Source organism: Olea europaea, unplaced genomic scaffold, assembly GCF_002742605.1.
Source record: "Olea europaea var. sylvestris unplaced genomic scaffold, O_europaea_v1 scaffold601, whole genome shotgun sequence".
Taxonomy (NCBI): Eukaryota; Viridiplantae; Streptophyta; class Magnoliopsida; order Lamiales; family Oleaceae; genus Olea; species Olea europaea.
This window is the reverse complement of record NW_019264357.1, coordinates 98190-122225: the sequence shown is the minus strand read 5'-3', so window position 1 is coordinate 122225 and position 24036 is coordinate 98190. Positions and strand designations below refer to the sequence as shown.

Sequence of the window (24036 nt, the reverse complement as noted above, 5' to 3'; positions counted from 1 at the left end):
TTTTCCTGAAAATTGTAAATTATTGTGTTTGATTGGTATAATTTTCCACGTGGAAAATGTTGAAGTAAAAGTGTTTTTTGTGTTCGTTTGACTTTATTTTACATGAAATTTGTCGATTTAAAGGATATCCACTTTTACCATTGTTCCTAAAATTTGTTTCCATTGCCAACCAATAAAAAAAAAGGAAAGAAAACGATCAAAAAATCATCTATATTTTAGTGTTCGTTTGGCTTTATTTTACATGAAAATTGTCAATTTCAGGGATATCCCCTTTTACAATTGTTTTTAAAATTTGTTCCCATTACCAACAATAAAAAAAAACAAAAAGCCAAAAGCCAAAAAAAAAGGTGGAAAACCAAAAACCACCGACCACTAGGAAAATAAAAGGTGGAAAATCACGCTTTAAGGTGTTGTACCTAGAAATTCATGGAAAATCAATTTCCTGAAAAATTTTGTCAATCAAACAGGCCAAAAGTGGAAGTTGGAATTCGAGTTCCAAGTTCCATGAAAAATTTCGTGCAATCAAACGGGGCCTAAAATTCAAAAACAGTTTTGAAATTAAGCTTCTACTTTTAAACATATTTGGATAATTTTTAAGAAGTGCATAAATAGAATAACTTTTATAGAAAGTTGATTTAGGGCTTGTTTGAGCCATATTTTTTTTTTCTTTCAAAAATGAAGAATGTGTAATTAAAAATTAAAGAAAAAATTTGGGTTTATGTGTAATATTATTTTATTGAAAAATATGTGATTGAAATGAGATTAAATCACCGTTGAAAAATGTATTTTGATAGCAAAAATGAGGGCTCAAACAAGTGTCTAATGTAACTTTAGCAGAAAGTGCTTCTAAAGAAACAGAAGCAAAAGTGGAAGTCATACCAAACGGACCATTCACCTAAACTACTAGTGATGCACAACAACGTAGAGAAACAAAGAGAGAAGACAATGGAAAAGGAAATTATAGAGAAAATCTCAATGATACTATCATATATAGTCATTCTATTTATGTGTACATATTCCACTAAGATCGAAAATTAATTATAAATAAGGAAAAAATGAAAATTTATTTATCTAATTTAACCTCTGTCAAGTGTAGTAAAAATAAAATAACTTACAATGATGGCATATTTTTAAAATTTCTAATTCCTATGACCGTGTGGAAGGTGAATGTCATTCATACTTGTAGTGTTTAGTGCATCACTAGCATACAAGCGATTGATTGATTAATTTAGGCCCCATGGACGAGGAAAAAAAAACTTCAATAATTGGCTAAGATATTAAATAAATATTTCAATCATTTATCTCATAATTGAGATATTGAATTGAATAATAAAACTCACTCTTACAAGTTACATCCATTTATCTAAGAAAAGTTTTCCACGTTCACAAGATTCATTTTTCATTCTAATAAACCTATGTTTTGGTTTTATCAATACAAATTATAAAATTTCACAAGGAAAACAGTGAAGCATAATAATACCGTTTGTTACATTTGTGAGTCCCTTACTCTGACTTTGCTAGCAAGCGTAAACAAATTTGATTACTGCTTAGCATTAGATTTATTACAATTCCACGGCCTTTCAATTTCAACCTAAAACGTGTTAAGGACGTGAGTTGAGCTATTTGTACGTTATTGGTTCCACGTCTTAATCGATCTCTCAAGTGTTCCCATCCATCTCAAATTACACGGTAGAATACTAAATGAATATATGATTTATGATTATTACGTACACTCATATATTTTATCTTTACGTCTATTGACTACTAAAATATTGAAAAAGTGACAAATATACACATTGACACCTTTAAACACAAATACTTATTCACATGCAATTAGATAGCATTGGCTTTAATGTACTACAAAATGAAAAAAATATATAGAGACACATAAATGAGTTTTGTTGATTTCAATATCTGTCCAATTAAGTGATCAACAGATCTCGACCAACAACTTATAATCTGCACACATCATTAGAATGCAAAAATCACAACCTCAAAAATATGTCTTGTGATTATTTACACTTCGACGGTCAAATTAACTATCAAAATGAGAAGAATAAATTCAAGAGAAATGAATGAGAGGAGATTTAAGTATGGTTTAGAGTGTACATACCTTAAGTATAAACAGACTCACCTTTACGCATAGGAAGGGAAAGGGGCCACGATTGGCCATTGAAGCAGGCTAAAGTACAAGAACGATTTATTAAATTTGATATGACCCTATTCAATTAACATCGTCGATATCCAACCAGCTAATGAGTGATTGATCTCTTCACATGCATGTCACATAATTTATAAATGCAAAAAATTTAAGGTGCTTTTTAGCGCATTTGTAAGTTCGAGTGTGACAAGTAACAAAGCAATCGCCCTAATTAACGTATGTGGTCACGTCTTCTATATCACATAAGAAGAAATTTGGTAAACTAAGCTAATACTATAGCACTTTCACTTTAGATTATATGAACTAGTATCCGGATGGCAACGGGGCAGGGTCTCGTCCAAACCTCACCTCGTCCCGCATGCTCACCCTGCCTTACCTTAGATTGGGTAGGGCAGGCCAACTTTTTGTCCCATTTAATTTTTATTTTATTTTTTTCACATTTTCAAAGTTTCGAGTTATGTTATTATTAGAGAATAAAATGCAAATTCAAAATGAGTTTTTAATGGATGAATTGTCTAGAAATAAAATTATTTTTAATTATATTTTTTTTTTTTTCTTCACGGGGTGGGTGCCCCGCCTCACCAACTCATTCGGGGCAAGCTTTTTGTCCCATTTGGAGTGGGACGAATTGGATTTTTTTGCCGTCACTAAATTGCTGAAATGAGAAGGCAACTGCCACATGGTGACCTTGTCTCCTTCACTGGGTTTTGACTTTTAGTCATTCCTGACGATAATATTGCAGAAAAAAAAAATACAAGATATTGCAGAAGAAAAAATAAACACGCATTATTCAAAATCAATTTTTATCATCAGCATAATAGACAACTAAACTATTATAGCATTGAAAAAGGAAATTCAGCTCAACTGAAAGTCCCACAAATTGTTCTTTTTTCTTCTTTTTTGTCATTTTTCTGTTTAATCTTCAACAATATATTCCTTTCTGCCTTTCCTTCTCTCTCTCTCTCTCCAATCTGTCAATGAAATCGGACAAAAGGAAAACCCAGCATTTTTATTTTCTGGACCACTACCCCTTCCTTTCATATTAATCCTCTTTTTGTGAATTCACTTTTGAATCGGAAATTATGGGATTGCTCATTTCTTTTGTAACTCAAGAGATTTCGATGGTTTAACCTCTCACTCATTTATTTTCTGTAGGTATGTTTTCTCTTTACCACCCTTTTAACTAAGCATTAATTTCATAATATATCTCTTTCGCACGCGCGCGCGCGCACACACACACATATGCATGCATGTTTCTGTGTGAATCCGAATTCATATGTTAAAGAATGGACCAAATAGGTGAAACTTTGGGGTTTGGATTTCAGGGCAAGAGTAGAAATAGAGAGAGGAGCAAGAACTATAGCGGAGCCATTGAGAGAGAGAATGGACGGCTTTGGTCGCGTGATCAGAAGAAAGACTCTAGCTGAACGGCTAGGATTGAAGAATATTGGGTGCTGTGGAAGCACATGGGGCCTCCGCCCAACCTCCGTAAGTGAACGTGATGACGATGAACAAGAGTATGGCCCAAATGAACCACAAATTGAAGTAATAAGTGTAAACCACGCGCCTCCGGAAAACGAGGTAACCCCCGAGTGCATCAGTCATTCTCCGGCGGTGTCAGGGATGAACTTGGCGGCAGCTTTGGCCGCGGAACGCCACCTCAGGGCAGCGCTAGATTCGGATAATGGAGGAATTGACCCAGGCCCAAGCCCAGAAAGGCCCAGTAACAATGAATGGTACGATGGAACTGCAGGAACCGCACCTAGGACCTCATTCAGGGTGTCTTTGATGAGACTACTGGAAGAAACGGATGGCTGGGATGAAGAGGTGAAGAAAGAGGAAACAGGAGGACGACTAGAAGGTCGATGTGGTGATTCAGTGTGCTGCGTGTGCATGGGAAGGAAAAAAGATGCAGCATTTATACCATGTGGGCACACTTTTTGCAGAATTTGTTCAAGAGAGTTGTGGTTGAATCGTGGTACTTGTCCCCTTTGCAACCGTCTGATTCTCGAAATTCTCGATATTTACTGAGATCAGCCAGATTGATTCTTGAGGTTTGTGATAGATTTGAATCAAACTATGGTCATGAATTTTATGACAATGTGGAATTCACTCATACGAATTTTAAGTCCGAATTGATTGATACTGTAACAGGGGAAATCTTGTGGAAATACAATAAAGTATTAAGTTTCCATCTTGTGATTATTAACGAATAACAAAAAACTTCTTTTACCAGATAAAGGAACTGTGTTTTCCCCCAAGTTCTCAATTTCTAGGCATCTACATCATACTGCATTTATTTATTTATTTTATCTTATTTTATCAGTCTGTCACCAGGTGCAATTGATAATACAAATAGATCTATCAGGTCATTTAATTCTAAATTTATATTTATGAATTCTGTTTTGAATTTGAGACGCGTGTTTTATTAAAATTGAGTAATGCTGCGTAGCCCATTGCGGCTACAACCTCAGTTTAGGTAACCCTAAATAATAGATTAAATGAAAGATGAGTGGGCTACATAGACTGATTTTAACACCGATGGTAATAAAAAGCATACCTCAAATCATGAATTTAATAAGGACATGGAACGAGATCATTAACAAGCATCACAAGCAAATATCACAATTGAGTGCGATGAACAAGAGTATGGCCCAAATGAACCACAAATTGAAGTAATAAGTGTAAACCACGCGCCTCCGGAAAACGAGGTAACCCCAGAGTGCATCAGTCATTCTCCGGCGGTGTCAGGGATGAACTTGGCGGCGGCTTTGGCCGCGGAACGCCACCTCAGGGCAGCGCTAGATTCGGATAATGGAGGCATTGACCCAGGCCCAAGCCCAGAAAGGCCCAGTAACAATGAATGGTACGATGGAACTGCAGGAACCGCACCTAGGACCTCATTCCGAGTGTCGTTGATGAGACTACTGGAAGAAACGGATGGCTGGGATGAAGAGGTGAAGAAAGAGGAAACAGGAGGACGACTAGAAGGTGGATGTGGTGATTCAGTGTGCTGCGTGTGCATGGGAAGGAAAAAAGATGCAGCATTTATACCATGTGGGCACACTTTTTGCAGAATTTGTTCAAGAGAGTTGTGGTTGAATCGAGGTACTTGTCCCCTTTGCAACCGTTTGATTCTCGAAATTCTCGATATTTACTGAGATCAGCCAGATTGATTCTTGAGGTTTGTGATAGATTTGAATCAAACTATGGTCATGAATTTTATGGCAATGTGGAATTCACTCGTACGAATTTTAAGTCCGAATTGATTGATACTGTAACAGGAGAAATCTTGTGGAAATACAATAAAGTATTAAGTTTTCATCTTGTGATTATTATCGAATAACAAAAAACTTCTTTTACCAGATAAAGGAACTATGTTTTCCCCCAAGTTCTCAATTTCTAGGCTTCTACATCATACTGCATTTATTTATTTATTTATTTATTTTTATCAGTCTGTCACCAGGTGCAATTGATAATACAAATAGATCTATCAGGTCATTTAATTCTAAATTTATATTTATGAATTCTGTTTTGAATTTGAGACGCGTGTTTTATTAAAATTGAGTACTGCTGTGTAGCCCACTGCAGCTACAACCTCAGTTTAGGTAACCCTAAATAATAGATTAAATGAAAGATGAATGGGCTACATAGATTGATTTTAACATCGATGGTAATAAAAAGCATACCTCAAATCATAAATTTAATAAGGACATGGAACGAGATCATTAACAAGCATCACAAGCAAATATCACAATTGAGTACTTGCAAGGAAGAAATGCACGTCTTTCGGGTATAATCTGCAGTTTTCTAGGATCGTTGAAGAAAATTATTAGAGATGGGGATTAACTGTAATCATGATGAAGTCAAAATTTTGAAATTGCATGGATGAAGATGACTGTCCCTACGGTGAGTGATTCACTTACTCAAAAGATACACACAGATATATAGAGAGAGAGAGAGAGAGAGAGAGAGAGAGAGAGAGAGAGAGAGAGATGGGCAACGTTCCCAGTTAATAACATGGAGACATGGAGACAGTTTTTGAGGGGCTTCTTTGAGGTAACTCTGTAAGACAAATTTTTATTACTAATGTTCAATACTCTCGTCAAACATGCCAAAAAGGAACATTACAAGAAATGTATGGAACAAGTGTTTGACAACAAGGAACATTACAAGAAATATATGGAACAAGGATTTACGGAAATGGCGAGTAGCAAAGGACTTGAAATTGTCAAAATGCACGTCATGTGTTTTTCAACTTCTTGATGAATTTTTTTGGGGTTCATTATGAATGATAACAGGAAGGTTATGAGAAAATTGCAAGGAAATTGGAGAAACTGGCTGAACTTCTGGATTTGCTAGATGAGAATCTTGGACTAGAGAAAGGTTATCTCAAGAAGGCATTCTATAACTCAGAAGGACCTATTTTTTGGCAGAAAAGTCAGCAACTACCCCGGATTCCCTGGCCAGAACTGATAAAAGGCCTTTCTGCCACGCACAAATGCCCGTGGCATAATCCTGCTCTTCCAGGACAACAAGGCCAATGGCCTTCAGCTACTCCAAGATAGGGAATGGGTCGACGTGCTACCCATGCATCACTCCATCGTCATTCATAAACATCGGCGATCAACTTGAGGCATATACCTTTATGCAGTCTAAGTCCCTATGAGTCAATCTTATCCATTCCAATTCTTCACACTATCTCTCAAGGGAGAATATCAAATTGGATCGTGATCCTACAAATTATCAAAGCTATGAGGAGAATATCAATTGGTTCGTGATCCTACAAAATATCAAGCTATGATTTCTAACTTGAATCTACATCCTTTGTGAGGCGATCACGAATGGAAAATACAGGTGTGATGCACAGAGCAATCACACAAACTGATGGGAACAGAATGTCACTTGCGTCATTCTACAATCCTGCAAGCGATGCTGTAATCTATCCAGCACCAGCCTTAGTAGAGAAAGAGTAAAGAAATGTACCCACAATTTGTGTTTGAAGACTACATGAAGCTTTATGCTGGCCTCAAATTCCAGGCCGAGGAACCTGCCTTAGTGTGTGCATGGTTTGTTCTATTTTATGGTGCTTGTACGATGATAAATTCACTGCTGGTATTGAAGAGATCTTGTGTGGGTAAATAAAGTATGAACGATATTTTCTTGTTTGAAGAAATCTATTGAGATGAAGGAATTTCTGTTGGGACAACAAATTCGTATGGCAAAAGACCAATATGTAAAGAATATTTCAGGAAGAAAGTTAATTAAGAGGTTGAATAGTTACAATCATATGATTTACTGAAATGGGAAAATGCCACTAGATTATCATTCTGTATAACAATTGATGTTCTAACAGATCCCACAAATCTTAGTGATTAAGGGAACAATTCCCCTCCTTCGGCACTACTACTAGTAGTCTAGTAAGGGTGTAATTACTCACGCATGCATAAGAAATGCGGATTGAGTGAACCACAAAATGCCAGATCAAGTGATAGCTTTCTAGTCAATTTCCAAATAAATGCATAGAATTATGTCAAAATATAAATTAAAAGCAATGAGTAAACAGTAAGAAAAAAATAGAGGGACTAAAGAAATCTGATGACTATATGGCCCTGTTTCGTACTCATTTTTTTCAAAATGCATTTTTCTCTCTATTCTTTTCAACCACACATTCTTCATTAAAATAATATTACACGTAAATCAAAAACTTTTCCTTATTTTTCAACCACGCATTTCCCATCAATTTACTATTCCAAAATGTATTTTTACATAAAAATGGCTCCCAAACACCCTCTATACGTCAAAAACCTCCCATGTAAATTTGAAGATTGTTAGGAGAAATTCCACCCCCACATACTATTTTGAACCTCTTCTTTCTAGCAAAAGGGTTTAAGATGCAAGCAAGAAAGGGCATAGCATATAAAATTTCCATACCTGACACGGTCATAATATATTGCTTTTTCATGCAGGTCAAATCAAAACACTTGAGAGATTAACTATTTCATTGCATTCAACTGAAGATAGCAGCAATATCCTCTTCCTTGTACCGTGAGCAAAAAACCAAAAACGTCAAGAATAATTCAGTAAATTTCTACTTATACGATCATGGCAGTCAAAGCAGCCACCTCCTGAAACTTCAGAGCAGCCTTGTCGAAAAGGCTTTGGGCTGCTTCACTTGTAACTGTTTCCTCAAGGGCTTCGGAACATAGTTCCATCCCGAGCTCATGCAGATCTACATGAGTGTCAGGATCAATGCCAACGTGGCTACGGAATAGCTGTGCAAACTCAAATAGCCAATCATCCATCTCCACCTCCTTGCATGCAAGGTCCTCTGGTTTTCCAGTTTTCCCCTTCAGAATTGTCTTTTCGGCCTTATCAATCTCAGCATCTAAAGCTTCCAAAGCAGAATCACCGGTCAAAGATTGTGATACACTCTCATCTCCTTTAGTTCCTTCACTCTCGAGAGGCTTCTCTTCTTCCTCTTCCAACACAGGAGGCTCTTGCTCTGGGCTCACCTCAACGACATGCAATCTCAACATCCCAACGGAGTCTCCTTTATCTTTGTCAGGGTGTTTTGGAATAAGGTTGTCGACACAGGACTCTGCAATTCTAAGTTCATTTGTACCTGTTATCGTCACCAAGTCACCATCATTGTCCTTATATTTAATCAGTACTGATTTCGACATAGGAAAACGTTTGCCAACTATCTCCCTCAAAACTCGAAAGCTACAGTTCACTGGCATTTGAGCAAGCCTTATGTCATGATCATATACAAGCTTCAGCGACCTCCATTGAGACACAGCCCCAGCAGCTAGCCCAGGAATGAGAATCGACGATGATGAAGAACTTGACCGTTCCTTTTGGTTGTCCTTATTAGCATTTGTATAGGGTTTTGAAGAACTATTTGAAGGCTTCAAGACAACTTGCGGTAATTGGGCCTTCGTCTCAGGACCATTCTCAGTATGTGGTATTGGATAAAGCTTTTCTGACTTACTACTAGTAGCTGGTACAGCAGATGCCTGCTTCTTAGGCACAGATCTGGCTGACAAACAAGATCCAAGGCCAGCTATTGGTGCCCCAACGGCAGAGGCCCCAAGAGCAGCTGGTGAAGGACGGCTCTGGAGATCCTGCTGGGCCTCTTGACGTGGGCCAAGTACCATCCTCAATCGCCCTGATATCTCTAAGGCATCTTGATTATTTGGATCAGAAACCAGCAGCGCTTGCACATCTTGCGTAGCCATTTCATACTTACCAATAGCCTCAAATGCACGAGCCCTTCTTAGAAGGGCCCGGACAAACTGAGGCTGTACCTGAAGTGCCATGGCACACTCAGATATCACAGTATCATAATCTATAGGCTTCATTTGCATCAAACAAGCTGCCCTGTTACTATGGAATACAGCTCGATCTGGGTGCATTTTTGGGGTAACTTTGAGGGCATTCTCATATTGCTGAAGAGCACCAATATAATCCTTAGCCTGAAACCTTTTATTTCCCTCTTCTTTTCGCTCATGGGCTCTTTTCAAGAAAATAGAGGAATCCAAATCAACACCTCCATTAACAATAGGGGTGGAATTATTATCTATCCCAGATACCTTCTGGCTTTGGTTAGCATCACTCTTCTTTTTCTTACCCCCAGATTTCCCCATATGATTCTCAAACCCTCCCAAGATTCAAAGTTTATTCTAAACAAAGAAAAAAAAAATTTACAAACACTGAACTCAATTCGGACAAACTTTTCAGTATAGATTAAAATATTTCCTAAAATTCGGGAAACGGAACAAAGGAAGAAGAAGGTACTTACAAGTAAGAACTTAATACCTTATATGAATTATTCGAGATTTCTTGATTGAATTCTGGAGACCCAGAAACAAATTTGGAAAAACACTAATCGGATGAAAAGGCTCTTATATAAAGATGAAGGGGAAGAGTCGTGAAAGATGGGGTTTCGGGTGGTGAGTTGAGTTTGAAAACCTAGATCGTAAAATTAATGCAAAAAGAAGAAGAATCTACTACAGATTTTTTTTACAGAATTTGTACATAAAAACAATTATATTCATGTAATTGACTATTGTTAAATATAATTTTTGGCAATAGTAAATCATGGGAAGACAGTTGTCTATTTGTACCAATTCAATTAAAAAAAAAATTTACATTTAGAGATTATTCGAAACAAAGAGAAAGAGGGAAAAAAAAAACGATTTGAGAGAGAGAGAAAAAAAGAAATTAATTAAATTTTAGCCTATTAGGGCTCTCCAAAAAATATATTTTTTTTCTTTTTTTTATCTACACATTTTTTAATAAAATAATAAAAAAATTACCCGTAACCCATTTTAAATATACATTTCAAATATCAAATCTTCTCTTTTCACAAATCAAGGATTAATTATTTATTTAACATTTATTGAATCCACATCTCACAATTTCTCTCCCCTTAAAAATCTCGAAAATAGCTCTAACAACTAAAGGAAGAAGAAAATTTTCTCCAACGATGGCCTTGCAAGAAAAAAATTGGACATCACCACTGCAAGAACACAGCGACGATGTGAGGCCATTGTTGGGCTGAGGCGACTCGATTTGCTTTGGAGTAATATGTTAGGATGGTGGTTGGCGATGGCGGTGGTGGAATGGTAGTATTGATGGTGATGTTGGTAGTGATGATGCCGATGATGATGGCTAATATTGACTTCCACATATAGTTTATTTTAGATTACAATCCCAAGTAATAGGCGCTGATTGTATTTCATTTGTAGTAAATCCTTTGATTCACCCCTGATTGTGATTATTTCCTTGCTTTTCCTTCAATTTTGTATCACGAGCAATGAAATGCCACTGTATCTCAAAGACTATACAACTTGTGATGTACCATTTCGTGTTTTAGTAATAAATCAACTGTATTTATCTCATCTCCTTTTGCCTCTTCACCTTGTTTGGTTTCACATCCCAATTATCTTTGAGTATGTTTGGTCAAGATTTTTAAAGTTTATAAGTTGGTCAAATATAATTTATAATGGTTGTGTGATGTTGTGTGATCTGGTGGTAGGGTGGTGATACCAATAGTGATGTCAATGGTGTTGACCATTTATATGTGAACTATGAACCTCTACGACTAAGTTTGAGTTAATCGTGATTGATTGTGACCAAGATTGTTTGTGTCAATTGTGATCGGTTGTGACAAAGTCTTTCTTCATTATAATTATGACTGTATGCGATCAAATTAATAGTAACTTGGTTACATAAAATTATAAATTAGATCAACATAGTCACAGATAATCATACTAAAGACAAATTTGGTCATAGATAACACATGTCAGTAATTTGGTTACATACACAAATTAGACTGAGCTGGTCCCACCCAATCACATTGAAGATAAAATTGGTCATAGATAACACTTCTGTTCATAAATAATAAATTTGATCACAGATAACACAATTAGTTACAAATCTAATCACCTACAATGTACCACTACTGAATTACATAGTATCCAAAATGTTGCTATCAGCTGACCACCACCGCTACTATACATATTAACTCCAATGCACTATCATCACCTGCGATGCACCATCACCTTCATCACGCAGATTTATTTCCTTAACATAGTTGAGATCTCATCACTGTTGCCATTACCTGCAAAGCTATTTGTATTTGTAAATATGTGTGTGTGTGTGTGTGTGTAGAGAGAGAGAGAGAGAGATTTTGAATTTATGAAGGTGGAGATGTTCCCTGGAAAGTTCATTAAAATTGGGTTGGACTGCGTAGGGTTTGGTGGAGAATATAATTTATGCCAATGGTATATATGTATAAATTATAATATATAAAGAGAAATAAATATAATGGATATATATATTATTATATATCATTAATTGGAATTGCCATATGATCTAAGAAAGTATTTTGTAAGATTGTTAGAGGTGAAATGTGATTCTTATAGTGTAGTAGCTGCGTACTGTTTCCAAAATTATATTAAACGTAAACTTAAAAAATTTCCTTATCTTTTAACCACACATATAAAAAATCACAATTTTAAAATACAATTTCTCCCAAAATCACATTAAATTTGAGCTCAATGTCATGTCATTTATTTCTACATGAATCTGTAAATAATTATATACATATAGTATTAATAAGCCTAGCCTATTACACAAAAATGCATTTTTAAACTCATTTTTCATCACACGTTATTCCAATAAATAATTTTAAATATGTAAACTTAAAACATTTTCATATTTTTTAAACACACACATTCTTCAAAACATCATTATTACAAAACTCATTCTTAAATAAAAAATAAATAAAATAGGGCCCAAACACGAACATAATGAATATTGGCTGCGTACCTTATTAGTCATGTAAACGTTTGCATTGTGGGTAGTAAATTTTACATTAAAACCTCATTAAGCTCCTGTTTAATGGTTATTATTGAGAAAAAAATAAAATTTTGAATAGTAATTTAAAAAAAAACGCGTGATCAAAAAGAAGGGAAAAGTATGTGATTGAAAACGGGTATGAGAATTAAAGAAATTTATTTTAAATGAAAATAAATAGGGACTAAATAAATTTAACAATTTTATAAATTGTTTATAAAGAAAAATAGTGATAAATTATGCAAATTTTATGGATAATAAATAAATAATAATTATGAGTGTGGTTAAAATTAGCCTCTATTGGTAGGAATTAAAATTCAAGTTTTAATATAACTTAAAATCAACAATTAATTTTAACTACATATTTCATAAGACTCACAAGTTTTCAACCGTATATTTCATCAACCTTTATAAAAATTTACTAAAAATCTGATTTTAATCCCCACCAAATAGGGGTTAGTATTTAATTTGGTCTAAATTCCTTTTATTTTTTTATTTTTTATTTATAAATTGGTTGCTAAATGAAGGCTTAGTAACCTCACTTAAATAATAAAATTTTCACTCCAGACTCGAATCAATATATTGAATTAAATAATTTTACTTAAAATTCAAGATAAATTACTTTCTTATTTATAAAAACTAAACCTTCATCTTCACCATCTTATTAAGAATTGAGTCGAATAATAAAGACGAGAATAATATAAGTAATATGAAAATAATGGATTACAAAGAAAACAAAATTTATGTAGAAGAGTATGAGAATTTCATATATCAAGAAACTAAAATTGTGAGTCCCACAAATTGTTCTTTTTTCTTCTTTTTTGTCATTTTTCTGTTTAATCTTCAACAATATATTCCTTTCTGCCTTTCCTTCTCTCTCTCTCTCTCTCTACATCTGTCAATGAAATCGCACAAAAGTAAAACCCAGCATTTTTATTTTCTGGACCACTACCCCTTCCTTTCATATTAATCCTCTTTTTGTGAATTCACTTTTGAATCGGAAATTATGGGATTGCTCATTTCTTTTGTAACTCAAGAGATTTCGATGGGTTAACCTCTCACTCATTTATTTTCTGTAGGTATGTTTTCTCTTTACCACCATTTTAACTAAGCATTAATTTCATAATATATCTCTCTCGCACGCGCGCGCGCACACACACATATGCATGCATGTTTCTGTGTGAATCCGAATTCATATGTTAAAGAATGGACCAAATAGGTGAAACTTTGGGGTTTGGATTTCAGGGCAAGAGTAGAAATAGAGAGAGGAGCAAGAACTATAGCGGAGCCATTGAGAGAGAGAATGGACGGCTTTGGTCGCGTGATCAGAAGAAAGACTCTAGCTGAACGGCTAGGATTGAAGAATATTGGGTGCTGTGGAAGCACATGGGGCCTCCGCCCAACCTCCGTAAGTGAACGTGATGACGATGAACAAGAGTATGGCCCAAATGAACCACAAATTGAAGTAATAAGTGTAAACCACGCGCCTCCGGAAAACGAGGTAACCCCCGAGTGCATCAGTCATTCTCCGGCGGTGTCAGGGATGAACTTGGCGGCAGCTTTGGCCGCGGAACGCCACCTCAGGGCAGCGCTAGATTCGGATAATGGAGGCATTGACCCAGGCCCAAGCCCAGAAAGGCCCAGTAACAATGAATGGTACGATGGAACTGCAGGAACCGCACCTAGGACCTCATTCCGAGTGTCGTTGATGAGACTACTGGAAGAAACGGATGGCTGGGATGAAGAGGTGAAGAAAGAGGAAACAGGAGGACGACTAGAAGGTCGATGTGGTGATTCAGTGTGCTGCGTGTGCATGGGAAGGAAAAAAGATGCAGCATTTATACCATGTGGGCACACTTTTTGCAGAATTTGTTCAAGAGAGTTGTGGTTGAATCGAGGTACTTGTCCCCTTTGCAACCGTTTGATTCTCGAAATTCTCGATATTTACTGAGATCAGCCAGATTGATTCTTGAGGTTTGTGATAGATTTGAATCAAACTATGGTCATGAATTTTATGGCAATGTGGAATTCACTCGTACGAATTTTAAGTCCGAATTGATTGATACTGTAACAGGAGAAATCTTGTGGAAATACAATAAAGTATTAAGTTTTCATCTTGTGATTATTATCGAATAACAAAAAACTTCTTTTACCAGATAAAGGAACTGTGTTTTCCCCCAAGTTCTCAATTTCTAGGCATCTACATCATACTGCATTTATTTATTTATTTTATCTTATTTTATCAGTCTGTCACCAGGTGCAATTGATAATACAAATAGATCTATCAGGTCATTTAATTCTAAATTTATATTTATGAATTCTGTTTTGAATTTGAGACGCGTGTTTTATTAAAATTGAGTACTGCTGTGTAGCCCACTGCAGCTACAACCTCAGTTTAGGTAACCCTAAATAATAGATTAAATGAAAGATGAGTGGGCTACATAGACTGATTTTAACACCGATGGTAATAAAAAGCATACCTCAAATCATGAATTTAATAAGGACATGGAACGAGATCATTAACAAGCATCACAAGCAAATATCACAATTGAGTGCTTGCAAGGAAGAAATGCACGTCTTTCGGGTATAATCTGCAGTTTTCTAGGATCGTTGAAGAAAATTATTAGAGATGGGGATTAACTGTAATCATGATGAAGTCAAAATTTTGAAATTGCATGGATGAAGATGACTGTCCCTACGGTGAGTGATTCACTTACTCAAAAGATACACACATAGTTATAGAGAGAGAGAGAGAGAGAGAGAGATGGGCAACGTTCCCAGTTAATAACATGGAGACATGGAGACAGTTTTTGAGGGGCTTCTTTGAGGTAACTCTGTAAGACAAATTTTTATTACTAATGTTCAATACTCTCGTCAAACATGCCAAAAAGGAACAGTACAAGAAATGTATGGAACAAGTGTTTGACAACAAGGAACATTACAAGAAATATATGGAACAAGGATTTACGGAAATGGCGAGTAGCAAAGGACTTGAAATTGTCAAAATGCACGTCATGTGTTTTTCAACTTCTTGATGAATTTTTTTGGGGTTCATTATGAATGATAACAGGAAGGTTATGAGAAAATTGCAAGGAAATTGGAGAAACTGGCTGAACTTCTGGATTTGCTAGATGAGAATCTTGGACTAGAGAAAGGTTATCTCAAGAAGGCATTCTATAACTCAGAAGGACCTATTTTTTGGCAGAAAAGTCAGCAACTACCCCGGATTCCCTGGCCAGAACTGATAAAAGGCCTTTCTGCCACGCACAAATGCCCGTGGCATAATCCTGCTCTTCCAGGACAACAAGGCCAATGGCCTTCAGCTACTCCAAGATAGGGAATGGGTCGACGTGCTACCCATGCATCACTCCATCGTCATTCATAAACATCGGCGATCAACTTGAGGCATATACCTTTATGCAGTCTAAGTCCCTATGAGTCAATCTTATCCATTCCAATTCTTCACACTATCTCTCAAGGGAGAATATCAAATTGGATCGTGATCCTACAAATTATCAAAGCTATGAGGAGAATATCAATTGGTTCGTGATCCTACAAAATATCAAGCTATGATTTCTAACTTGAATCTACATCCTTTGTGAGGCGATCACGAATGGAAAATACAGGTGTGATGCACAGAGCAATCACACAAACTGATGGGAACAGAATGTCACTTGCGTCATTCTACAATCCTGCAAGCGATGCTGTAATCTATCCAGCACCAGCCTTAGTAGAGAAAGAGTAAAGAAATGTACCCACAATTTGTGTTTGAAGACTACATGAAGCTTTATGCTGGCCTCAAATTCCAGGCCGAGGAACCTGCCTTAGTGTGTGCATGGTTTGTTCTATTTTATGGTGCTTGTACGATGATAAATTCACTGCTGGTATTGAAGAGATCTTGTGTGGGTAAATAAAGTATGAACGATATTTTCTTGTTTGAAGAAATCTATTGAGATGAAGGAATTTCTGTTGGGACAACAAATTCGTATGGCAAAAGACCAATATGTAAAGAATATTTCAGGAAGAAAGTTAATTAAGAGGTTGAATAGTTACAATCATATGATTTACTGAAATGGGAAAATGCCACTAGATTATCATTCTGTATAACAATTGATGTTCTAACAGATCCCACAAATCTTAGTGATTAAGGGAACAATTCCCCTCCTTCGGCACTACTACTAGTAGTCTAGTAAGGGTGTAATTACTCACGCATGCATAAGAAATGCGGATTGAGTGAACCACAAAATGCCAGATCAAGTGATAGCTTTCTAGTCAATTTCCAAATAAATGCATAGAATTATGTCAAAATATAAATTAAAAGCAATGAGTAAACAGTAAGAAAAAAATAGAGGGACTAAAGAAATTTGATGACTATATGGCCCTGTTTCGTACTCATTTTTTTCAAAATGCATTTTTCTCTCTATTCTTTTCAACCACACATTCTTCATTAAAATAATATTACACGTAAATCAAAAACTTTTCCTTATTTTTCAACCACGCATTTCCCATCAATTTACTATTCCAAAATGTATTTTTACATAAAAATGGCTCCCAAACACCCTCTATACGTCAAAAACCTCCCATGTAAATTTGAAGATTGTTAGGAGAAATTCCACCCCCACATACTATTTTGAACCTCTTCTTTCTAGCAAAAGGGTTTAAGATGCAAGCAAGAAAGGGCATAGCATATAAAATTTCCATACCTGACACGGTCATAATATATTGCTTTTTCATGCAGGTCAAATCAAAACACTTGAGAGATTAACTATTTCATTGCATTCAACTGAAGATAGCAGCAATATCCTCTTCCTTGTACCGTGAGCAAAAAACCAAAAACGTCAAGAATAATTCAGTAAATTTCTACTTATACGATCATGGCAGTACGACCTCGCCAACTTAATCCAAATCACATTTATCTGACCAAATGAGGCTTATATGCACCAAATTGAGAAGATAAAATGAAGATATTCAATGGCAGAAATGAGAGCAGAACACTAATATCCAAAGAACTACACAATATTTACTGAATCATAAAAAAGCATAATGACAAAAACAAAATATGTCATCATTCAACTACAATCTCATTTCACGACCTCGCCAACTTAATCCAAATCACATTTATCTGACCAAATGAGGCTTATATGCACCAAATTGAGAAGATAAAATGAAGATATTCAATGGCAGAAATGAGAGCAGAACACTAATATCCAAAGAACTACACAATATTTACTGAATCATAAAAAAGCATAATGACAAAAACAAAATATGTCATCATTCAACTACAATCTCATTTTTCGATGAGCAGGATAATCTTTGATGTAATAATGAGGAATTTCATAATAATCCATGTGCAAAACAATTTAACGTTTGAACATCTAAATTCATCTCTTTTCCAGATTGGTGGATCTTAGGAGGTTTTCCAAGTAATTCATGGAATCAACATGGCATCTTTCTAGATATCGGGTAGGTGAAAATATCATAATTCTGCTTTTCATTTGAAAAGAGATCCAAAAATTAAGCCACATATATAGTTAAAGAATGGTGTGGCTCAGCAATTTCTTTTTTCTCTTCTAAGAAAGATCTTCGGTTTCATGTAATTGATGAAACAGACATAAATTTGGGCAAAAGTTCAAAGCAAAAAATTAGAATCAGCTTGATAGTCAAGAGGTTACAGGGGTAGTCAATTTTCTTCTTCAAAGGCATGATAGAACATTTTTCTCTAGTATTCTGCATATAGAAGGCGCTTTTTTCCAATCGAAACACAAGAAATTGTAAGGCATCACCCAAGGCAATGCCTAAAATCATATTACTCCCCCAGAAATGTGACAGACTACACTTTCACCATCTCCTTTATCAGCCATTTCTATATTCAGTTCCTCAATCTTTTTCTGATTCTTTTCCGCAGATTCCACGTTAGAACAATGATTTTTCAGAACTGTTAAGATGTCAGCTTGGGAGGCCCCAGCAAGTTTAAATCGCTTGACTGCGGTATCCAGGTTCGTCTTCCAACCTGGCAAGCCCAATTTACATTCGACCTGAGATCTCTCAAAAAGCATGTTCCCCCAAAATAGATGGATTTGAGATCTCATAACAGCAGCTTGCTCTGCCGCTTCTTCGGCTGAAATTTCGCCTTGACCACCTACTGCCAAGGAATCGCCTTCCGCATCACTACCCTGCTTCTTCCTTCTCCTTGACAGTTCATCCTTCTTATTCATATTAGGACCCTTCAATTCTTTTGCTCTCTGCTCTTCCAGCTTTTCCCACATTTCAGTTGCTGCTTTCAGTTTAATCTCTGCACTGTCAAAAAGTTCAATAGTCTTGGCAGGATCCCAGTTCGACAGATCTTCTTTTTTGGCCAATACAAAGGACCAATGAAGTTTTGCCATTTCAAATTGTTGCTGCCCCAGTGCCAACAAACCTTCATAAAAATCTGGTTTGATCAAGACTGCCTCCTCATATTTCTCTCTGGCAAGAGAGTATTTTTCTCTTACCCAGTCATATGTAGTTTGTAGCTGAATAGCCATCAATTCCTTTGAAGCTGATTCATCAATTGGAATCCGTTTCCTTGCTTCACACATATGAACATTTCCCCAATTGAAAAAAGCCAAAGCAGCCACCTCCTGAAACTTCAGAGCAGCCTTGTCGAAAAGGCTTTGGGCTGCTTCACTTGTAACTGTTTCCTCAAGGGCTTCGGAACATAGTTCCATCCCGAGCTCATGCAGATCTACATGAGTGTCAGGATCAATGCCAACGTGGCTACGGAATAGCTGTGCAAACTCAAATAGCCAATCATCCATCTCCACCTCCTTGCATGCAAGGTCCTCTGGTTTTCCAGTTTTCCCCTTCAGAATTGTCTTTTCGGCCTTATCAATCTCAGCATCTAAAGCTTCCAAAGCAGAATCACCGGTCAAAGATTGTGATACACTCTCATCTCCTTTAGTTCCTTCACTCTCGAGAGGCTTCTCTTCTTCCTCTTCCAACACAGGAGGCTCTTGCTCTGGGCTCACCTCAACGACATGCAATCTCAACATCCCAACGGAGTCTCCTTTATCTTTGTCAGGGTGTTTTGGAATAAGGTTGTCGACACAGGACTCTGCAATTCTAAGTTCATTTGTACCTGTTATCGTCACCAAGTCACCATCATTGTCCTTATATTTAATCAGTACTGATTTCGACATAGGAAAACGTTTGCCAACTATCTCCCTCAAAACTCGAAAGCTACAGTTCACTGGCATTTGAGCAAGCCTTATGTCATGATCATATACAAGCTTCAGCGACCTCCATTGAGACACAGCCCCAGCAGCTAGCCCAGGAATGAGAATCGACGATGATGAAGAACTTGACCGTTCCTTTTGGTTGTCCTTATTAGCATTTGTATAGGGTTTTGAAGAACTATTTGAAGGCTTCAAGACAACTTGCGGTAATTGGGCCTTCGTCTCAGGACCATTCTCAGTATGTGGTATTGGATAAAGCTTTTCTGACTTACTACTAGTAGCTGGTACAGCAGATGCCTGCTTCTTAGGCACAGATCTGGCTGACAAACAAGATCCAAGGCCAGCTATTGGTGCCCCAACGGCAGAGGCCCCAAGAGCAGCTGGTGAAGGACGGCTCTGGAGATCCTGCTGGGCCTCTTGACGTGGGCCAAGTACCATCCTCAATCGCCCTGATATCTCTAAGGCATCTTGATTATTTGGATCAGAAACCAGCAGCGCTTGCACATCTTGCGTAGCCATTTCATACTTACCAATAGCCTCAAATGCACGAGCCCTTCTTAGAAGGGCCCGGACAAACTGAGGCTGTACCTGAAGTGCCATGGCACACTCAGATATCACAGTATCATAATCTATAGGCTTCATTTGCATCAAACAAGCTGCCCTGTTACTATGGAATACAGCTCGATCTGGGTGCATTTTTGGGGTAACTTTGAGGGCATTCTCATATTGCTGAAGAGCACCAATATAATCCTTAGCCTGAAACCTTTTATTTCCCTCTTCTTTTCGCTCATGGGCTCTTTTCAAGAAAATAGAGGAATCCAAATCAACACCTCCATTAACAATAGGGGTGGAATTATTATCTATCCCAGATACCTTCTGGCTTTGGTTAGCATCACTCTTCTTTTTCTTACCCCCAGATTTCCCCATATGATTCTCAAACCCTCCCAAGATTCAAAGTTTATTCTAAGCAAAGAAAAAAAAAAATTTACAAACACTGAACTCAATTCGGACAAACTTTTCAGTATAGATTAAAATATTTCCTAAAATTCGGGAAACGGAACAAAGGAAGAAGAAGGTACTTACAAGTATGAACTTAATACCTTATATGAATTATTCGAGATTTCTCGATTGAATTCTGGAGACCCAGAAACAAATTTGGAAAAACACTAATCAGACGAAAAGGCTCTTATATAAAGATGAAGGGGAAGAGTCGTGAAAGATGGGGTTTCGGGTGGTGAGTTGAGTTTGAAAACCTAGATCGTAAAATTAATGCAAAAAGAAGAAGAATCTACTACAGATTTTTTTTACAGAATTTGTACATAAAAACAGTTATTTTCATGTAATTGACTATTGTTAAAAATAATTTTTGGCAATAGTAAATTATGGGAAGACAGTTGTCTATTTGTACCAATTCAATTAAAAAAAAAAATTTACATTTAGAGATTATTCGAAACAAAGAGAAAGAGGAAAAAAAAACGATTTGAGAGAGAGAGAAAAAAAGAAATTAATTAAATTTTAGCCTATTAGGGCTCTCCAAAAAATATATTTTTTTTCTTTTTTTTATCTACACATTTTTTAATAAAATAATAAAAAAATTACCCGTAACCCATTTTAAATATACATTTCAAATATCAAATCTTCTCTTTTCACAAATCAAGGATTAATTATTTATTTAACATTTATTGAATCCACATCTCACAATTTCTCTCCCCTTAAAAATCTCGAAAATAGCTCTAACAACTAAAGGAAGAAGAAAATTTTCTCCAACGATGGCCTTGCAAGAAAAAAATTGGACATCACCACTGCAAGAACACAGCTACGATGTGAGGCCATTGTTGGGCTGAGGCGACTCGATTTGCTTTGGAGTAATATGTTAGGATGGTGATTGGCGATGGCGGTGGTGGAATGGTAGTATTGATGGTGATGTTGGTAGTGATGATGCCGATGATGATGGCTAATATTGACTTCCACATATAGTTTATTTTAGATTACAATCCCAAGTAATAGGCGCTGATTGTATTTCATTTGTAGTAAATCCTTTGATTCACCCCTGATTGTGATTATTTCCTTGCTTTTCCTTCAATTTTGTATCACGAGCAATGAAATGCCACTGTATCTCAAAGACTATACAACTTGTGATGTACCATTTCGTGTTTTAGTAATAAATCAACTGTATTTATCTCATCTCTTTTTGCCTCTTCACCTTGTTTGGTTTCACATCCCAATTATCTTTGAGTATGTTTGGTCAAGATTTTTAAAGTTTATAAGTTGGTCAAATATAATTTATAATGGTTGTGTGATGTTGTGTGATCTGGTGGTAGGGTGGTGATACCAATAGTGATGTCAATGGTGTTGACCATTTATATGTGAACTATGAACCTCTACGACTAAGTTTGAGTTAATCGTGATTGATTGTGACCAAGATTGTTTGTGTCAATTGTGATCGGTTGTGACAAAGTCTTTCTTCATTATAATTATGACTGTATGCGATCAAATTAATAGTAACTTGGTTACATAAAATTATAAATTAGATCAACATAGTCACAGATAATCATACTAAAGACAAATTTGGTCATAGATAACACATGTCAGTAATTTGGTTACATACACAAATTAGACTGAGCTGGTCCCACCCAATCACATTGAAGATAAAATTGGTCATAGATAACACTTCTGTTCATAAATAATAAATTTGATCACAGATAACACAATTAGTTACAAATCTAATCACCTACAATGTACCACTACTGAATTACATAGTATCCAAAATGTTGCTATCAGCTGACCACCACCGCTACTATACATATTAACTCCAATGCACTATCATCACCTGCAATGCACCATCACCTTCATCACGCAGATTTATTTCCTTAACATAGTTGAGATCTCATCACTGTTGCCATTACCTGCAAAGCTATTTGTATTTGTAAATATGTGTGTGTGTGTGTGTGTGTAGAGAGAGAGAGAGAGAGATTTTGAATTTATGAAGGTGGAGATGTTCCCTGGAAAGTTCATTAAAATTGGGTTGGACTGCGTAGGGTTTGGTGGAGAATATAATTTATGCCAATGGTATATATGTATAAATTATAATATATAAAGAGAAATAAATATAATGGATATATATATTATTATATATCATTAATTGGAATTGCCATATGATCTAAGAAAGTATTTTGTAAGATTGTTAGAGGTGAAATGTGATTCTTATAGTGTAGTAGCTGCGTACTGTTTCCAAAATTATATTAAACGTAAACTTAAAAAATTTCCTTATCTTTTAACCACACATATAAAAAATCACAATTTTAAAATACAATTTCTCCCAAAATCACATTAAATTTGAGCTCAATGTCATGTCATTTATTTCTACATGAATCTGTAAATAATTATATACATATAGTATTAATAAGCCTAGCCTATTACACAAAAATGCATTTTTAAACTCATTTTTCATCACACGTTATTCCAATAAATAATTTTAAATATGTAAACTTAAAACATTTTCATATTTTTTAAACACACACATTCTTCAAAACATCATTATTACAAAACTCATTCTTAAATAAAAAATAAATAAAATAGGGCCCAAACATGACCATAATGAATATTGGCTGCGTACCTTATTAGTCATGTAAACGTTTGCATTGTGGGTAGTAAATTTTACATTAAAACCTCATTAAGCTCCTGTTTAATGGTTATTATTGAGAAAAAAATAAAATTTTGAATAGTAATTTAAAAAAAAACGCGTGATCAAAAAGAAGGGAAAAGTATGTGATTGAAAACGGGTATGAGAATTAAAGAAATTTATTTTAAATGAAAATAAATAGGGACTAAATAAATTTAACAAATTTATAAATTGTTTATAAAGAAAAATAGTGATAAATTATGCAAATTTTATGGATAATAAATAAATAATAATTATGAGTGTGGTTAAAATTAGCCTCTATTGGTAGGAATTAAAATTCAAGTTTTAATATAACTTAAAATCAACAATTAATTTTAACTACATATTTCATAAGACTCACAAATTTTCAACCGTATATTTCATCAACCTTTATAAAAATTTGCTAAAAATCTGATTTTAATCCCCACCAAATAGGGGTTAGTATTTAATTTGGTCTAAATTCCTTTTATTTTTTTATTTTTTATTTATAAATTGGTTGCTAAATGAAGGCTTAGTAACCTCACTTAAATAATAAAATTTTCACTCCAGACTCGAATCAATATATTGAATTAAATAATTTTACTTAAAATTCAAGATAAATTACTTTCTTATTTATAAAAACTAAACCTTCATCT

General features: G+C 35.6%; 5 protein-coding genes and 2 pseudogenes across 7 annotated transcripts in view; 5 read left to right on the top strand and 2 right to left on the bottom strand.

Annotated features, from left to right (window-relative positions):
• LOC111389582 overlaps positions 1 to 5552 on the top strand; it is a 13124-nt gene extending 7572 nt beyond the window's left edge. The window contains exon 3 of the mRNA XM_023014508.1: positions 4820 to 5552. Coding sequence (XP_022870276.1) covers positions 4820 to 5322 — 503 coding nt within the window. The 3' untranslated portion in view covers positions 5323 to 5552. The remainder of the gene's footprint in view (positions 1 to 4819) is intronic.
• LOC111389581 lies at positions 2991 to 4355 on the top strand. Of its 2 annotated transcripts, none has more exons than XM_023014507.1 (2): positions 2991 to 3312; positions 3487 to 4355. In XM_023014507.1, the coding sequence occupies exon 2, from the start codon at positions 3545 to 3547 to the stop codon at positions 4190 to 4192; it is 648 nt and encodes a 215-aa protein (XP_022870275.1). In that variant the 5' UTR covers positions 2991 to 3312; positions 3487 to 3544; the 3' UTR covers positions 4193 to 4355. The 2 variants fall into 2 exon arrangements, with proteins under 2 accessions (XP_022870275.1, XP_022870274.1); XM_023014506.1 differs by having other exon boundaries at positions 2996 to 3316.
• Positions 5553 to 6204: 652 nt separating the features above from the next.
• Positions 6205 to 7378, top strand: LOC111389583 (annotated as a pseudogene).
• An 878-nt stretch (positions 7379 to 8256) lies between these two features.
• Positions 8257 to 10163, bottom strand: LOC111389595 (protein CLMP1-like). Its single transcript, XM_023014522.1, has 2 exons — positions 9983 to 10163; positions 8257 to 9846 (listed from the first exon to the last, which is right to left on the bottom strand). The coding sequence occupies exon 2, from the start codon at positions 9808 to 9810 to the stop codon at positions 8257 to 8259; it is 1554 nt and encodes a 517-aa protein (XP_022870290.1). The 5' UTR covers positions 9811 to 9846; positions 9983 to 10163.
• A 3164-nt stretch (positions 10164 to 13327) lies between these two features.
• Positions 13328 to 14683, top strand: LOC111389607. Of its 2 annotated transcripts, none has more exons than XM_023014535.1 (2): positions 13328 to 13601; positions 13772 to 14683. In XM_023014535.1, the coding sequence occupies exon 2, from the start codon at positions 13830 to 13832 to the stop codon at positions 14475 to 14477; it is 648 nt and encodes a 215-aa protein (XP_022870303.1). In that variant the 5' UTR covers positions 13328 to 13601; positions 13772 to 13829; the 3' UTR covers positions 14478 to 14683. The 2 variants fall into 2 exon arrangements, with proteins under 2 accessions (XP_022870303.1, XP_022870302.1); XM_023014534.1 differs by having other exon boundaries at positions 13330 to 13605.
• A 737-nt stretch (positions 14684 to 15420) lies between these two features.
• Positions 15421 to 16512, top strand: LOC111389610 (annotated as a pseudogene).
• Positions 16513 to 17732: 1220 nt separating this feature from the next.
• LOC111389609 (protein CLMP1-like) lies at positions 17733 to 21016 on the bottom strand. Its single transcript, XM_023014536.1, has 2 exons — positions 20824 to 21016; positions 17733 to 20703 (listed from the first exon to the last, which is right to left on the bottom strand). Exon 2 carries the CDS (start codon positions 20665 to 20667, stop codon positions 18328 to 18330), a length of 2340 nt encoding a protein of 779 aa, XP_022870304.1. The 5' UTR covers positions 20668 to 20703; positions 20824 to 21016; the 3' UTR covers positions 17733 to 18327.
• Between the last annotated feature and the right edge of the window lie 3020 nt (positions 21017 to 24036).